The following is a 16,700-nucleotide window of genomic DNA, read 5'->3' as shown; positions in this document are numbered from 1 at the left end:
AGAAAGAAAACATCTAATGGTAATTATTCATCTTCCTATTTTACAGGTATTTAGTTTATTTGGGTGTAGGTAGAGTATTTTGGGGGGGGGGGGGAATGTGACTAGGCGCTTGGAGACCCGTAGTCACGGGAGGAGGTTTATTTTTATGGGGAGGGATAGGTCCACTCCCCTTAGTATTTATAGCCCCCACCTGCTGCCACAATAGATCCACCCCCACTTTAGTATTTAGGGTCCCCATCTGCCACCAATGGGTGGTGGCTGGGAGTGGAAAATATATAAATTAGGCCCTACACCTGCTGCCAATGGGTGTGCGCTGGGGGAGGAGACAATAGATCCACCTGACCTTATTATTTAGGGTTCCCACTTGTCGCCAATAAGTAGTGGCTGGGTGAGAAAGAAATGGCACCTGTCTCACTCTGCTACTTATCTCTGCCCCTTATTATTATTCGTTGTTTTTGGATGTGTAAAAATTATAATTAAAAATGTGAAACAAAGACATTTTGTACATTTTATACATACATAATATTATGTTAGGTATACCTATAGTATCCTATATTAAAGCCTTTCTCTCCTTAAAAAAAAAAAAACCAAAACATGTGATATAAATTGGGGTACTTAAAAAGAAACTCTTCAGTTACAGTGGAAAAAACCTACAGCTCAAATTCAAGTTTTCGTTTTGGTTCAGAAATTGTCTCCATCCTTAACAGGTTAAAGAAGAAAGCTAAACCAATAATTATGGAACCAATTCTGGGATAGTACTGATTTATTGCTGTGATCACAAAAGAAATCAAGACCTGCTAGGCCAGTCAAGAAGTGGATCTAGTATAGTTTGGAAATAAAGTGAAATTTGGTGCTGCAATTCCATATAAGAATTGAAATATCTAAAGTATATAACTAAACACAACTTAGCTTTACTATATACTTTTACAAATGCTAGGTCACTTTGGAGTTCAGGCAAATTTGAAGACTGCTATATTTCCCAATATAACACATTGTCCTAGCACAGCTTTATTTAAAATGTCTTTAACACTTATGGAGATAGGATTGGCACAAGAGTAAGGCAGCAAAGATGTCCACCTTAGTGCGCTCGAGGATTATCAACTACAGAAAATTGACAGGTCTGCTTTTTTTTTTTATAACTGTATTATGCCAGGGATCAAGATGTAAAATAATGGCGTACCGGAATACATTGTAATAACTTTTTTTTAAACATTTTTTTATAGGTATAACAGAAAATATTGAATATGAAGCTTTCAAAAATTGTTTATCAAATGCAAAAGCATGTACTAAAAAAACTTTTTTTTTCTGAAAATAATTTATCGTTACAGTTTAACTTCTACCATGGTTATCTGCCAAAGTATAAATTGTTGAGATATCAAAGTGAATTTTAGACTGACATAGTCAAACTGAAACCATATCTGACTTGGAGAATGTTTTCAATTCGGTTATTTTGATGTTAAATTTTAAATATACTTTACATTCCCCACCATTAACACTTCAGTGAACGGCCCTACATGTGTTGACAACCCAACAGCATTTTAATAGCTTCTGTATTGTTTATGACCCCGAAACCCTCACATTCTTATCAAAGAATGCTTCTTTAGCATTTAGCATGGAGCTTTACTTCCGCCAGCAATATCTTACATCCGCCAGCACTCCGTCACTTCCTGCGGATGACATCACTTCCCTTAGAAGGTGTAGTTGCCAGAACACCAGCGTGGTTGGATTACTGATGCTCCCTGTGACCCGGATGTGAAACAGTTCTCTCACCCCTTAAACCTTTAGAAGCCGCTGGGCCCTGCGAAGAGTCATCATGTTTAAAAAGTGAGTGAATCAATGACCTGTCTCGCACTCCATAACATGCAGGGGCCATGGCCTATTGTGCTGCAGTGAGCTGCAGCTCTCCAGTGACATCAGTACATGGGGGTTGTGTGTGTATAAGGAGTGATTCTGGTACACCCCATGTGTTTCCATGGAGATTGTTTCCCATGTACAGATAGACCCCATGCTCTCTGATAATGCTATATATGTATAATACACAATGAGCTTGTAACATTTGGTAATTGTTCACAGCATGGTCTATGGGTAATTCACCTCCAGGTGATTGAAGCCTGCGTGCTTTTTTTGCATTTCTTCTGTCTCCCCCACTCTTGTTCTGTGGGTAGAATGCTTTTTTTTTTTTTTTTTTTTTTTTAGTGCATAATATAAATCTCAGTTGGTTTTAAGGTTCACTTTAGCATTTGTAATGTCAGTCCAGAAAATGGTTTGTTATGGTCCTAGGTAAGTTACCTGATATGGCATTTTACTGGAAGGTATGTATTTATTATAAAATAGTGCAGTCATGTCTCAAAAATCATAATATGGAGAACTGTAAACATCTTATTCCAGACATAAGTTTGTACAACTCCCCTTGTTCTATACCCTCAGTATCAGGCATGTCAAACCACAATGGACCTAAAGGGACACAGTAGGCAAGTAGATCACTTCCTTTCATGGAAGTGGTTTGGGTGCAGTGTCCCAGGTCCCTTAACACTGCAGTGGTAATTATTGCAGTATTTGATAAAGTGCAATAATTACCAGCCAGGGTTAACTCCACTTCTAGGGGCTGTATACAATTTATATGGTTATTTACCAATGTTAGAACTGTTGGGTATTCAAAATGAATTTAGGCAAAAGTAGCTGTAATGGAAAAATTCTCCTAGTCAGTCACGCTTCCATTTTGTCCTTGAATTTAAAATGCACTTTGAATTCCTTAAATTGCTCATTTTAGTAAATAAGCTGATATTCCTTTAGAACCAGCACCGGTCCCCGTTTCAGTATTTACAAGATGATGTAGCCTTGTAGTAATTATATTTTAAGATTAAACATTTTTCATATCTAAACAGACAATAATGCATAGCATTATTTAGTTAAATACATTTGTTGGTACATGGTTACATATCTTTAATCTCAAGTTCAGTGAAATAGTTTAAAACCTTCATGATCAATTATTTCTTAAGAATAAACGTTGAATTATTATTAGTTTTTATCATGGAAAGTAGAGTTTAAAAATATGTTCAACACTGAGCGTAGCTTATATTGAGGTCCAAAAGCACAAAACAGGGGTTATCTATAATTCTACAGGAAGGGGGGGAGCCAATGGGCTGTACTTTTTTTTTCTCTTGCCCTCACCAGATCTGACCAAGAAAATCACAATGTCTCAGTTTTTACATAGTGACATGCTGTTTTTTTTCTAGTGCCACACAGAACTTTCCTCTGAAAATAAATTTTTTTTTTTCTGCAGATTTGATGAGAAAGAAAATGTTTCCAACTGCATTCAGTTAAAGACATCTGTGATAAAAGGCATAAAAAATCAGCTGAATGAACAGTTTCCTGGGATAGATCAATGGCTTAACCAGATAATGCCGAAAAAGGACCCAGTTAAGATTGTAAGATGGTAAGTGTCTAAGGGAAAACACTCTCACTGTACTACATCTTCCCAGCCTTTACAACAGCTGGATCAAGAAGAAAGTCTCAGCTTTTATAGGCCATCATGGATTGTGATGCAACATAAACTTTATCAGATTCCACGTGTAACTAAAACAGTTTAAATCCAGCTTGCGTGTTGGGGGTTCAGGGGAAGGAAGAATGAGAGAGAAAGAGAGGGGGTTTCTATATGTGCCTGCATTCCTGGATATATAGGGGCGGGTGGGGGGGACCTGCAAAGAACCGATGTAGTATTGGCCTGTAAAGAGCCGATATAGTAAATGGGTGTGAGGGGAAGAGAGAGAAAATAAAATAAAGAAGGGAAGGGATAAGGTAGCGCAAGCCGAGGCTTCTAATATTAAGAAACTGAAACCAAGAACCAATATGTACAAGTTCAATAATAGTTTTAGGACAAAGGTGTTGGCAGCATTGGAGTCAGAGGGACCGAACTAGTCGGCTCACTCGAGCCATGGTGCTGTAACTATTACACTCGGGTCAGGTGGGAAGCGCTGCCTAGTCACTCCAGACTACAAAAGAGTGGACCAAGGTGGTGGCAAACCGAATATTCAGGACACGGTTTGCGGCCTTGAGGAAGCTAGATAAAACCTTCACGTAGAGGAGACCCCACAGTGCCCTCCGACTCCCTCTACTCTGAAGTTCTATGGCCACAGGGCAATAAATACATGACAAACATCTATACATCCCCAAAGGGTCGTTGTAGAGGAAGTCCGCCACTTCCCACTGCTCCCTCCAGCTCTGAGCTTCCGATGAGACTATGGTGGCCAGTCTGAAACCTGTTGTAGCGGAGCTCCTGGTACCCCAGATGGGTACCTCCACCAAGGATCGCTTCCTAGCTGGAACAGGGGAAAACCTCGGTTGCCATGGCTTGACTGGATATCCTCCTGGAGCCTCTCTGTCCTGCAGACAGGATAGGGGACTAGCTCTATTCCCTCCCAGGGACTGGAAGACAGACAGTACTGTCAGCTGAAGTCCTTACAAGGAATCCTCCACAAGCTGGAACAAGGGGCTGAGCAGTGATTAGTCCTTTCTCCTACCGGTAACTAGACGACCTGTAGTTCTGGGAGTACAACTGATTTTAATAAGCCAAACTCTGCCTTTTATGCACAGACCCCAGCATGGGGTCTCCATTGTATTCAACACAAGCCCCTCCCAGGAATCTCTGGGCCTGGAAGATAATTGAGTTGAATACTGGTAATCTAATTATCTCACAGGAACAGAGGGCCAAACACAAACATATAAGTACCCCAAAACATAACATATAATACATCCCCAAATAGCCCTGATCTGAGCGTCCAAGTTGTCCAAATAGCCCTCAGATACATGCAGTGTAGGGAAAACGCCACCATGTTAAAGTTCTGACCGGCCGCACACGTGTTCCTATGCCAAAAATAGTTCCAGGGCATTTGGTGCTTTTGACAGTCAACTTTCGGGAGCACCTGCATCCGAAATACGGGGTGCTCCGCCCCGGCTCTCAGGTAGCGTTTGTTCCCCTTAATCTCAGGCACCTTCCCTCCGAAAAGCGCTCTCCTGGCAGGTTGCAAAGTGGTCCAAAACCCCGGACCAAGTTGTCCTGGACCCGAACGGTCACATCATGCCGTAAACTGCTCCATAACATTCACGGCTAAGTCCCGCTGAGGTGACTGGAAATCTACGAAGTCCTCATGCCGAAATTAGTTCCATAGTGGTCGCGGTTAAGTTCCACTGATGACCATTTGTGGGTTTGATTCATGCAAATGGCCGCCAGGGAGCTAGCATTCAGTTCCATTCGAATTAAGGTAAAGTGCTGAACCAGGGGCACGCAGGCGGCTGGGCGGGGTCTCAGACTTGGACCATAGTCGGTGGGCAGAAGGCCGGCTTCCACACTTCCCCAGCAGTCTGGCACAAACGTTTGTGGGAAGGAGCATTTGTCACACGAGTAATATGTGTGAATCTTCCCTCCCCCCTCCCAAATACCCCCCCAAAAATACATTTATCTTTAGTCCAGCCTTCAAACAACCTTCTATTCTAAGGCTGAACTGTCCACTCAAATGTAATCAAGCTACTTCCCATATCTTGATGATCATTGTCCAATCAAATGCTTTTTATTAGTAGTTGGGACATATGGCACATCAGCTGTTACCTATCCTGTTACCAATACTTATCTCCTAGAGAAACAATGAATCAGGCAGCAAGCAAGCACACAATCATTACTCAGATAAGTGCTGGCAAGGGACTTTACTGCTAACTGATGGGGCAAGAATAGTACTAATCATCATAGGCCATTTGTTAACATTATCTATACTTTGACTTGTTTCTGATTTAACAGCCATGAACATATAGAAATATTAACAGTAAATGGAGAGCTGCTATTCTTCAGGCAAAGGGAGGGACCATTCTATCCAACACTGAGATTACTACACAAATGTAAGTATTGGCTGCAAAATAAAAATGTGAATTGAAACATGCATACTTTCTTACTAGTAAAATATTTGCTTAATCTTTAGCAAATATTTGAAGCAAAGCTGTCTCATATCCGATAACTGTGATCACTACATCGTCAGTACCAGGCCCGGACTGGCCATCGGGCACACCGGGCAAGTGCCCGGTGGGCCGCGGTGGCCATGGGCCGAGGCCGGCAGGGGAAGGTCCCAGGATCTCCCCTGCCGGTCTTTGCAGGGCCGGCACTATCCGAGCGCCGGCCCCGCTGTTTGCCACGACGGGCCGGTGGGGAGATCAAAGATCTCCCTCACCGGCCCACTTTCATAGACCTGCGGCTGGGGAGGAAGGGAGGGAGAGAGAGGACCCGGCGGAGCTCTATCTTGCAGCTCCGCCGGGTTCCTCTCGCGAGATCTGGCGCGTTGCCATGGCAACGACCGGATCTCGCGAGAGTGAACTCTAGCCTGCAGGCTAGAGTTCACTCACCACGAGGACCACCAGGGATGCTGGGCGAGCGACTGAACCCCCTCCCAGATACCACCATGCCGGCCCCCCCCTCCCAGGCTAAAAGGTAAGAAGGGAGGGGGGGGACATAATGCCTGCTTAGATTTATTTATTTGTATATTTACCACAAAACACAATCCATAACATTTACACACAGCACTCACACACATCACCCTCAGCACTATCACACACATCACCCTCAGCACTATCACACACATCATCCACAGCACTATCACCCTCAGCACTCTCACACACATCATCCACAGCACTATCACCCTCAGCACTCTCACACACATCATCCACAGCACTATCACCCTCAGGACTCTCACACACATCATCCACAGCACTATCACCCTCAGCACTCTCAGACACATCATCCACAGCACTATCACCCTCAGCACTCTGACACATCATCCACAGCACTATCACACTCGGCACCCTCACACACATCACCCTCAGTACTCACACACATCATCCACAGCACTATCACACTCAGCACTATCACACACATCATACACAGCACTATCACACTCAGCACTCACACACACATCACACTCAGCACTATCACACACATCATACACAGCACTATCACACTCGGCACTCACACACACATCATACACAGCACTATCACACTCGGCACTCACACACACATCATACACAGCACTATCACACTCGGCACTCACACACACATCATACACAGCACTATCACACTCGGCACTCTCTCACACACATCAAACTCAGCACTATCACAAAACACATCACACACAGCACTATCACACTCGGCACCCTCACACACAGCACCCTCACACACAGCACCCTCACACCTCACACACATTATCCACAGCACTATCACACTCGGCACTCTCACTTACATCGCACTCACACACACATCATACACAGCACCCTCACACACATCACACACAGCATCCATCATACACACATGTTGCACCCCTCACATACACACAGAACCTCCCCAACACACTGCACCACACACATACACAATACTTCCAAACATATGTACATACATATATGTATACATACATATATATATATACACACACACACACACACACTACATTCCTGACATACACACTCTGGATCCCCTATACACACACTAGATTCCTTGTAAGCAAACACATACTACACCCCTAAACACACACTCTCTACAAACACTGCATCACCTATACACACACACACACACACACTTGCTACATCCCCTATACACACATTCTCTACAGCCCCTAGCCACATATGCATTACATTACACCACAAACACAACACGACTAAAACCGACCTTATTACATAATACCACACCACAATCGGCTCACTCTATACACACACACAATACCACAAGCAGGCTCCAAACACATGCACAATACTCTTTCCTGGCCTTTTTGTCTCCTGGTATCCATTTATAGAGACACCAGAGACAAGTTGCAAGGAAACACAGTGCAAGCATGTTATTAAATTTACTTGCACTGTGCAGAACTAATACAGGGATTTTTTCTCATGCTAGAGCTCTTTAGCAGAGCTCTGCGCATGGTCTGCCCTGGCCTGCACTTTGAGAGGGGGCGTGTTTGTCGTTAGTGATGACAAAACACACCCTCTCTGCCCCGCCCCCTTCTTAGTGGGCCGCTGTGATAAAAAAAATGCCCGGGCCGAATTTTTATCCCAGTCCGGCCCTGGTCAGTACCTAATGTGACAAAAGCATAACATTCATTAGAACAGTTTTTTTTTTAGGGATATCAGAGCTGCAGTAGTTCAGGCTATCCCTGCTGCTCGTGAATCTGCTCAGTTGATGACTGTTGTCAAAAAGAGGAAAAGGGAGTGATAAAAGAATACATGGCGAAAGACTCGACCAAAGCATTATTTTGGACAAAACAGCTATACTACAACAAGGCTAACAAAGCTGACACGTTACTCGCCCGCAGACTCAAACAACGAAACGAAAACAAACAGATACACAAAATAATCACCCCAAGAGGGGAAACCACAGAGGAACCCAGAGAGAGTCGCCAAAGTCTTTCAAGACTACTTCAGAACCCTATACGACCATAACCCAGAAACACGACAACACCCAACATCAGCCAAAACACTAATAGACCATTACCCTCTCTAACTACAGAAGCGGCACAGGTTTTAGCCAGCCCCATAACACCAGAAGAACTCGCGGGAAAGATAAACGCTCTAAAACCCAACAAAAGCCCGGGCCCAGACGGGTTCACTGGGCTATACTACAAGACATTCGCCCCCATCTTAATCCCACACCTTTGCACACTATACAACGCCATACTACAGGTAGACCAACCACTGAAAGAAATGCTACAAGCGAATGTATGTCTCCTCCCCAAACCTAACAAAACAAACCTCGAACCTGGACACTACCGACCAATCTCACTCCTAAATGTGGAATTAAATTATTCACCAAAATCCTCGCGGACCGCCTAAGCCCCAACCTAACCAAACTAATACACCCAGATCAAGTAGGCTTCATACCAACACGTCAGGCGAGCGATAACACAAGACGGACATACAACCTCATTTGGACAGCTCACACGAGACACATCCCAGCCCTCTTCCTATCACTGGACGCCGAAAAGGCATTTGACAGAAGACTGTTATGGCCCTTCCTATTCGCCACCCTAGAAAAATTCGGACTCCCACGAAGATTCATAAACGCCATACAGGTACTTTACGCCACACCACAAGCACACCTCCTCCCACTCACACACCCCCGACCTTCACAATCCATAACGGTACACGCCAGGGATGCCCACTATCCCCAGTGCTCTTCGCATTGTCCCTAGAACCACTCCTACAAACGCTCAGACTCAATAGGGACATAAAAGGAATAAAAATACGCGAGGAAGAATACAAAACGGCGGCATACGCAGATGACCTGCTCCTCACAATTACAGAACCAGCAACATCCCTACCACCACTCCTCAACGCTCTAGAAGCATACGCCAGGGTCTCGGGATACAAGCTCAACATCAACAAAACGGAAGCCCTCCCAATACATATAGACCCCGCCACCAAGACAGCCATACACGACATATACCCATTCGACCTCACACTCACCCATATAAAATATCTGGGCATATCCATCCTGGCAGACCTTTCCCTCTGCTACGACCTGAACTACACACCTACAATCCAAAATATCACCCGCGACATAGACAGATGGCATAACATGCCGATATCATGGCTAGGACGGCTGGCATCTGTCAAAATGAACGCCTTACCGCGACTTTTATACCTGTTCCAAACCCTCCCGATCCCAATACGCAGCACAGATTTCAAACAGCTGCAAACCAAGATTGATAAATTTATATGGGCCAACAGACGCGCCAGAATAAAAAGACAAACCTTATACGTACCCAACAAACAAGGTGGTCTAGGCCTACCACACCTCACCCACTATTATCAGGCTGCACAACTAACGCAAGCACAGAACTGGCACATTACGCCAGGGGCGAAGAGATGGGTCGACCTAGAGCATGACATTTTTGGCAGGGACTTCCCCCTCCATGTACATATGGCTGCCTGGGCCAGCGAGACCCCCCCTACCCCAACATCCTCCGCAATCCTAAACACCATCAAGGTATGGGATAAAATAACGCGCAAAAGTGGGCTCACAACTCAACCATCACCGCTAACCCCCATACTCCGGATCTCACAATTCCCCACCCGGGCATGACACCCAAAGATTTCACCCGCTTCGAAGATAATGACCTCACTAGGCTATACCACTTCTGCAAAGATGGCCAACCGGTCCCATTCACAGAACTCCCACAAACCACCCTTTTTCGCACCTTTGACATGTTCCGACACTTACAAATAAAAAGCTTTCTGGAAACACCGACAATGTCATGGGGGGGGACCAGAGCGAAGACGCTTTTTGAAAAACAATGCCTACAAACAACGCACGCAAAGGCCAAATTTCAGAGATATACTCACACATAATACAACATGTTAAAGACGAAGCACTCACATACGTGTCGGCTTGGGAGAGGGACATAGGTCCTGCGGAGGACCCATCAGACTGGGCCGATATATTGGAAGCCACAGCCACCATCTCAATATGCGTTAACCATAAAGAACAAGCTTACAAGACGCGCATGAGGTGGTACCTCACCCCTCTAAAACTCAAACAGATGGGCAGGTCAGACAACGACTCATGCTGGAAGGGCTGCGGACAGAAGGAAACGTACCTCCACATGTGGTGGGAGTGTCCCCACACAGCGCAGCTATGGCACCAAATAGCATCTATGGTATCACAGGTCTTACATACAAACATACCACTTGACCCATGGATATGGCTCTTGTCCAAACCCCTGGCAGGCACTCCAAGGGCCCAAAACAAACTTATTGCCAAAATTGCTCTAGCCACAAGAAGAGCAATTGCAGAAAAATGGGGAAGCCCAGACATGCCAGCATTAGACAAGTGGAAAATCAAAGACACAATTAAAATGGACGAAATGTCCGCCCTAATTCACGACACAACTAAACACTTCAATAAGATTTGGGACCCTTGGTTCTACGAATTCCCAAACCTACCTTAAATAACAAAGGGGGACAAACCTCACACGAGGGCGCAACATACAAACCTACCGCACGACAATGGCCACCTCAAAACACACCCCTCAAAGAACAACCTAACCCACAAATCACCCCCACAGAGGGAGATTAACTAATCACAACCGACACCCGAAAACACGCAGAAAATAACAAGGGGTAAACTCACTTCAGGACTATGGTAACAAAAGGGTGAGAAGATGAACTCATGGAAAAGATCACACAGTGAACACAGACAACAGCCACCCACTAACCGAAAGGGATCGGGCAACACGGCCTATCCCACAGGACACACACAGAAATAACAACACACTCTAGATCGAAACTCCAATACAAGCTAACACCCACACACACGACTAAACAACACCACAGATGACTACACACACACACCAATCAAAATGCTACACAATCTTACAAGCGACGAAGGGACAAACAAACATCATGCACACGCCAACAACCCAAACCACCAACCCGCATATTCACACAACCGAAAGGTACACGACAAACCTGACCCAAAGCCTAGTAAGACGATACTACACCAGAATAACCACAAAAGGGCAATTCAACAGGGCATCCTTCCCCTTTTCTTTCTGTATCCCACCCCAACCAGTAGACTACTGAACTACCCTGCAGAATAAAAAGAAAGCACTTGGTAAATAAACAAATAACGCAAACACCTAGAAAAAATGATGTAACCAAATGTATTGAAAAATGGTACGAAAGGAAAAGCAAATGCTGTATGAACTAAATCGTAACTGTCTACTTCCTGTTTCTCTTCTGTACCCTTAGCCCCTAAAAATCAAAATCTTTATAAATAAAGAATTTATAAAAAAAAAAAAAAAAAAAAACAGAGGAAAAGGGCAAGGTCTCTTCCTGATTTTTTTTTTTTTCTGATCAGGTTTTTATATTTTTTAAATACAAATTTACATTTTTCAGCTAACTTTTAGTTGGCAACCAAGTTGTTCAATAACCTCAGATGTGAAAGTTCAAATTTTTAGGCATTTCTATTAGTTTGTGTGTAATTCACCCAGAGTTGTGAATTCCATTGTCATAAGGTTAAAATAATTAAATTGGTTTTCGGCTCCAATTAAAGGTATTAAATGATTAAAGCAACATGTATATTTTTGTTATGTTTTTTTTGCTTTTTCTTGTCCTCTTATTGTGCTTCTTGATATGCTATAGACTTTCAAACTATTAACAGAAACGTATCAGCTGTTAAGCATTTAAAATGTTTATTGATATGTTAATACACTAATACAATCCTTTTTCATCTTTTACAGTTCCCTTTATTCTTCCACATCAACAAGTTGATAAAGGAGCAATTAAATTTGTTCTCAGCGGAGCAAACATTATGTGCCCGGGCCTCACATCTCCTGGAGCCAAGCTTTACACTGCAGCAGCTGATAAGGTTGTTGTATCCTTGTTTTTGAGCAAACGTTTGTAATGGCACTTAAACAGTGAACAAACTTAGACTGATTCCTTTCTACTATTGTTTAACCCCTTAAGGACACATGACATGTATGACATGTCATGATTCCCTTTTATTTCAGAAGTTTGGTCCTTAAGGGGTTAAGGGATATCTATTTGGTGGTAATATCGGTATACCAACTTAGAATGTTTTGTCTAGGTATTTATTCACTGTCCCAAAACAAAGCACTATGAGGTGACTCTCCTGGGAGAATTTACCATCTTTACTTTTTGATCTAATGCATTCACGTGAATGGTTTCCATTATTCTATTTCCAGAATCAAAAAGGAAGTGCATGATTTGGTGTGCTCTCTCTCTTCCACTTGAAGAAAAACTCTGTCCTAAATGCATTTGTATTCATAACATTGCAAAGATGACATTAAAAAAAAACGATTACAAAAATTTGCACAAATATTTTGTAAGTCCTGGAAATGTATATTTCATTTGCTGCAGAACTGGCCATTGCAGCAAATTAAAGGAACACTAAAGCATTGGGAATATTAACCGGTATTCGTAGCGCTCTATTGTCCCTGTCCCTAGTTATATAGGTCAACCCACCGTGTGTGTCTCATTAAAGGGACACTCCAGGCACCCAGACCACTTCTGCCCTTTGGAGTGGTCTGGGTGCCAACTCCCACTACCCTTAACCCTGCAAGTGTAATTATTACTAGACAGCCACTAGAGGGCACTTCCATGTGTATAGCACACATTCCGTGTGCTATAGCGTCGCTGGACGTCCTCCCGCTATGTGAGAACCTCCAGCGTCGCTGAAATTCCCTATGGCATGTGCATTAGGTCTCCCCCGCCGGCTGCCGTGCATGCGCAATAGGTCTCCCCTGCTGGATGACGTCGGTGGGGGGAGGAGCGTGGGCGGACCCTGAACCAGCGCCGAGGGACATCACCGCTGGATACAGTTAAGTCACTAAAGGGGTTTTAACCCCTTCTGCAACTTGGGATGGGGGGTAGGAAGGAAAATGGTTTGTTTTCTTGGCACCGGAGAGTCTCTTTAAGATATTTTTAGAAAGCTTTTTTTACTTTTTCAGCCATTTTTTCAGGGCCAATGCTCCAATTGCACTGCTCTCCTCTCCAGCAAAGTAATGGAACAGGCATGGTCTCAGGTGTGGTCCAATCCAGTGCTTCTCATAGAGTGCTGCGTGCGTATCCAATCTTCTACTCAATCAGTGTAGCAGAAACACCTCCATTGACTGTTATACTCTTCAAGGTAAATATGGCTATTTCTGCAGTATTTGCATGGTTCAATTGACAGAACCATTAGAAGTTAGAGAGGTAAATTGCCTGAAAGCCAGGCAACATTATCTTTGACACTATGGTAAAACTTACTCAGCCAGGGGCATCTGGAACTAGAATGCTGTGTGTGCTGACACACAGCATGCAAAAGTTGTACATACATATAATGCCAGTAAGAAAGAGAGTATTCCAGGCCCACCCATAGCAAAAAAGGTATGTATGTTTGGAATTAAATATTTTTTAAAAGAATAGATGCGGAACGTTGTCTTTCCACCATAACCACTTCAATAAGATGAAGAGGTTATGTTGCTTAAAGGGATACCTTTTAATAAAAGAGAAACATCAAAGCATAATGTTTACTTAAAGCTTTGTTCTTCCCTTCTGGTGTCTTAGCATTTTGTCTTAGAACTGGGAAACGAGAAGAAAGGGGAAGTGTTAGAAAAATGTATTATAGTAAAACAAAAAAAAAGTTTTTATTTATATATATTTTTTTTTCTGGTATGGTCTTTCCCCGATGTTTTTTTGCTCATCAGGTGCCTGTTATATAAGTTTCTAAATCCTAAATTACCCTTTTTACGTAAACTGTCCTATGAGATTGTTCAGTTGGCTAGAGCTTCGGCTTTAGTATGTGTATAGCTACACAACTGAATTCTAAATCAGCTGCCAGTTAAATTCAGTCTTCATTCTTCTAATGGTTATAAAGTAATATAGATATCCAATGACACCTGGTAAACAAAAATTTGATATTTAAAATTGATCCGTGTGCTCATCTTTTCCTAAACCATAATATTAAGGCTATAATGGCAGAAGGAAAGCAGCATGCCCTGTGTGTTGGAGTTATGAAGATGTCTGCAGATGATATGTAAGTCTATAAGCAACAGCTACTGTTTATGTTCATAAACGATTCCATGTTTGGATGGTGTTACCAATCTACACATTATAGCGGGAAGTGCTAAGGGCAAGTTCTTCTTTTGCAGCAAAATTCCAAACTTTGGGCTTGATAAATTTTATATGGAAAAACGTTTCCCTGCGTAGCTGTTGAGAAATCCGATTCATTGCAAACTGTGAAGTGGTCCTTTTGCCTATGTGTAATTCTGATGGTGCTCTGCTGTCACATTGGGGTTGGTTTAATCAATTTTCTGCCCCAAACATACAATGAAAAATGTTTGCACTGTGTGGATGGGAAGAGGGTGTTGTTTGTAAATTCTACACAAATAAGAGCATTTTTGTTTGGGGTTATATCTAAAAACCGTTTGCAAAAGCTGCAGTTCCCTTCTCTGCAGCCTTTACAAGCCAGCCCCATCTAAACCCATCCAGACCTTCTGTGGCTGTCCAATAACACACTTCCCAATGCAGCTCAAAGAGAAGTCTTTGCAAGGCAGATGCCCTGGGCAATTGGCTACCTCTTAAATTTAGTTATACTGAGCTAAACAACCAGGAAGCAACAGGACCAGTTGTCTGACAGCTGTGGCATGTAGCAGAATTAATTCATAAAATTGCCAATTTCTATTGAAATCTGCACTTTTTGTAAAAGTTCATACTCTACACCATGCTTAAGTAGCTTTAGGGGTCCTGAGTGTCCCTTTAAGTTTTATAGTAGCATACTTTTAAAGGGACATTCTAGTTACCACATCTAGTATAGCTCCATGTAGTGGTTCTAGGGTAAGGAGATCGTTTGTCAGACTGAGCAGTATAAACGCTCCTTGAGAAAAGGCAATATGTACATGTGGTAATATGTACATACACTCATACAGCTATTACAGAGGCTTGTTGATTACAGCCATGTAATAATGCATGCATGACAGACCTATATATGCAGTAAATGGGCTGAAATATTCCGTATTGATTGTTTCAACCAGTAAAGGGGCTCGCCTGCGGCAAGGCTTGCGCACCAGAAGAAAAACTATTTTGAGAATTAAAAGATAAAAATAGTCAACTATGCTTCCAGTCTGGCTACTCTGGCATTAGATTCGAAATTCACTTTGAATACTCAGTTTAGTATATAACCCGACAGTCTCTATGGTCTTACCTGCTTCTGTGCAGGGAAGACCATAGAGCTGGTCTGTTTTCAAACACTGTCCGAAGGTGCATGTGTATGTCTGAAGGATTCTGTCTTATACAAAAGGTTGGGATGAGTTTCTGTTTTTTATTTTTCTTTAAACATACTTTATTTATTTTTCAATACTTGATGAAAGGATTATATTAAAATGTATTTAAGTGACAGTTGTCCTTTAATACTAAATCATCTAACGCCCTTTATTATAGCTACCTTTTAATTCTTTGTATACCCATGTTTATACTATGAATATGGTGTTAAATGCCTATATTTACATATTGAGAGGTTTGTGATTAGGCATCTGTAAGCTATTGTATTTGGAAGAATATTTCTCAGTTTGCACCTAAGTTTATTATGTAAATGTCCTTTTTTTATTCTCCACCAGTACAAAAGTCAATAAAGGAATCGGCATTGAAAATATTCACTATTTAAATGATGGCTTGTGGCACATGAAGACTTACAAGTGAAGCTCTTGGAACAAATGCAGATTGCTTGAAAAAAATGTTTTTATGGATGTTATTGAATGTAAAACACATTTTGTGCTGTAATTCTGCTTAATAAAATAAGTATAATGTTAAACATTTTATGATTCATACAAACAGTGCATTGATCCTCTTAATAGTTTGTAGATCGGGGAGCAGTCTTTAATTGTGAACTATTAATAGAATTATTTGATTTGTTTTAGTATATATTAAACTAGGCTTTCCAGATGTTGTGGACTACATCTCTCCTGATGCTTTGCCTGCTTTATGGGAGATGTAGTCCACAGAATCTGGTGTGCCCTGTATTAATCCCTAAAATGCAGGCCACGTAAAGCATACCAGTCAATAACCAGCACAACCTGTCTTAAAGAGCTCTACATGTCATTTATATATTGTGCTAGCAAATGTTTAAATTTAACGCATTTAAAAGAAGAAAAAAAGTACGTTCCACACCTGTCATTCAA

General features: G+C 42.4%; 1 protein-coding gene across 1 annotated transcript; it reads left to right on the top strand.

The window, feature by feature from the left end:
- Positions 1 to 1,677: 1,677 nt before the first annotated feature.
- On the top strand, positions 1,678 to 16,324 carry MCTS1 (MCTS1 re-initiation and release factor). The gene is made up of 6 exons (XM_063430978.1): positions 1,678 to 1,824; positions 3,284 to 3,436; positions 5,792 to 5,889; positions 12,264 to 12,397; positions 14,493 to 14,560; positions 16,140 to 16,324. Exons 1-6 carry the CDS (start codon positions 1,814 to 1,816, stop codon positions 16,219 to 16,221), a joined length of 546 nt encoding a protein of 181 aa, XP_063287048.1. The 5' UTR covers positions 1,678 to 1,813; the 3' UTR covers positions 16,222 to 16,324.
- Positions 16,325 to 16,700: the final 376 nt, after the last annotated feature.

This window comes from Pelobates fuscus, chromosome 9 (assembly GCF_036172605.1).
Source record: "Pelobates fuscus isolate aPelFus1 chromosome 9, aPelFus1.pri, whole genome shotgun sequence".
NCBI lineage: Eukaryota > Metazoa > Chordata > Amphibia > Anura > Pelobatidae > Pelobates > Pelobates fuscus.
The sequence above is the reverse complement of the archived record's forward strand: the minus strand, read 5'-3'. Positions and strand labels throughout refer to the sequence as shown.

What these genes read in the sequence shown, in the direction of transcription:
- MCTS1 (XM_063430978.1), top strand. An exon ending in ACTGAGATTACTACACAAAT is followed by an intron (nt 5,890 to 12,263) that starts GTAAGTATTGGC and finishes CATCTTTTACAG; the next exon opens with TTCCCTTTATTCTTCCACAT. An exon ending in AAGATGTCTGCAGATGATAT is followed by an intron (nt 14,561 to 16,139) that starts GTAAGTCTATAA and finishes ATTCTCCACCAG; the next exon opens with TACAAAAGTCAATAAAGGAA.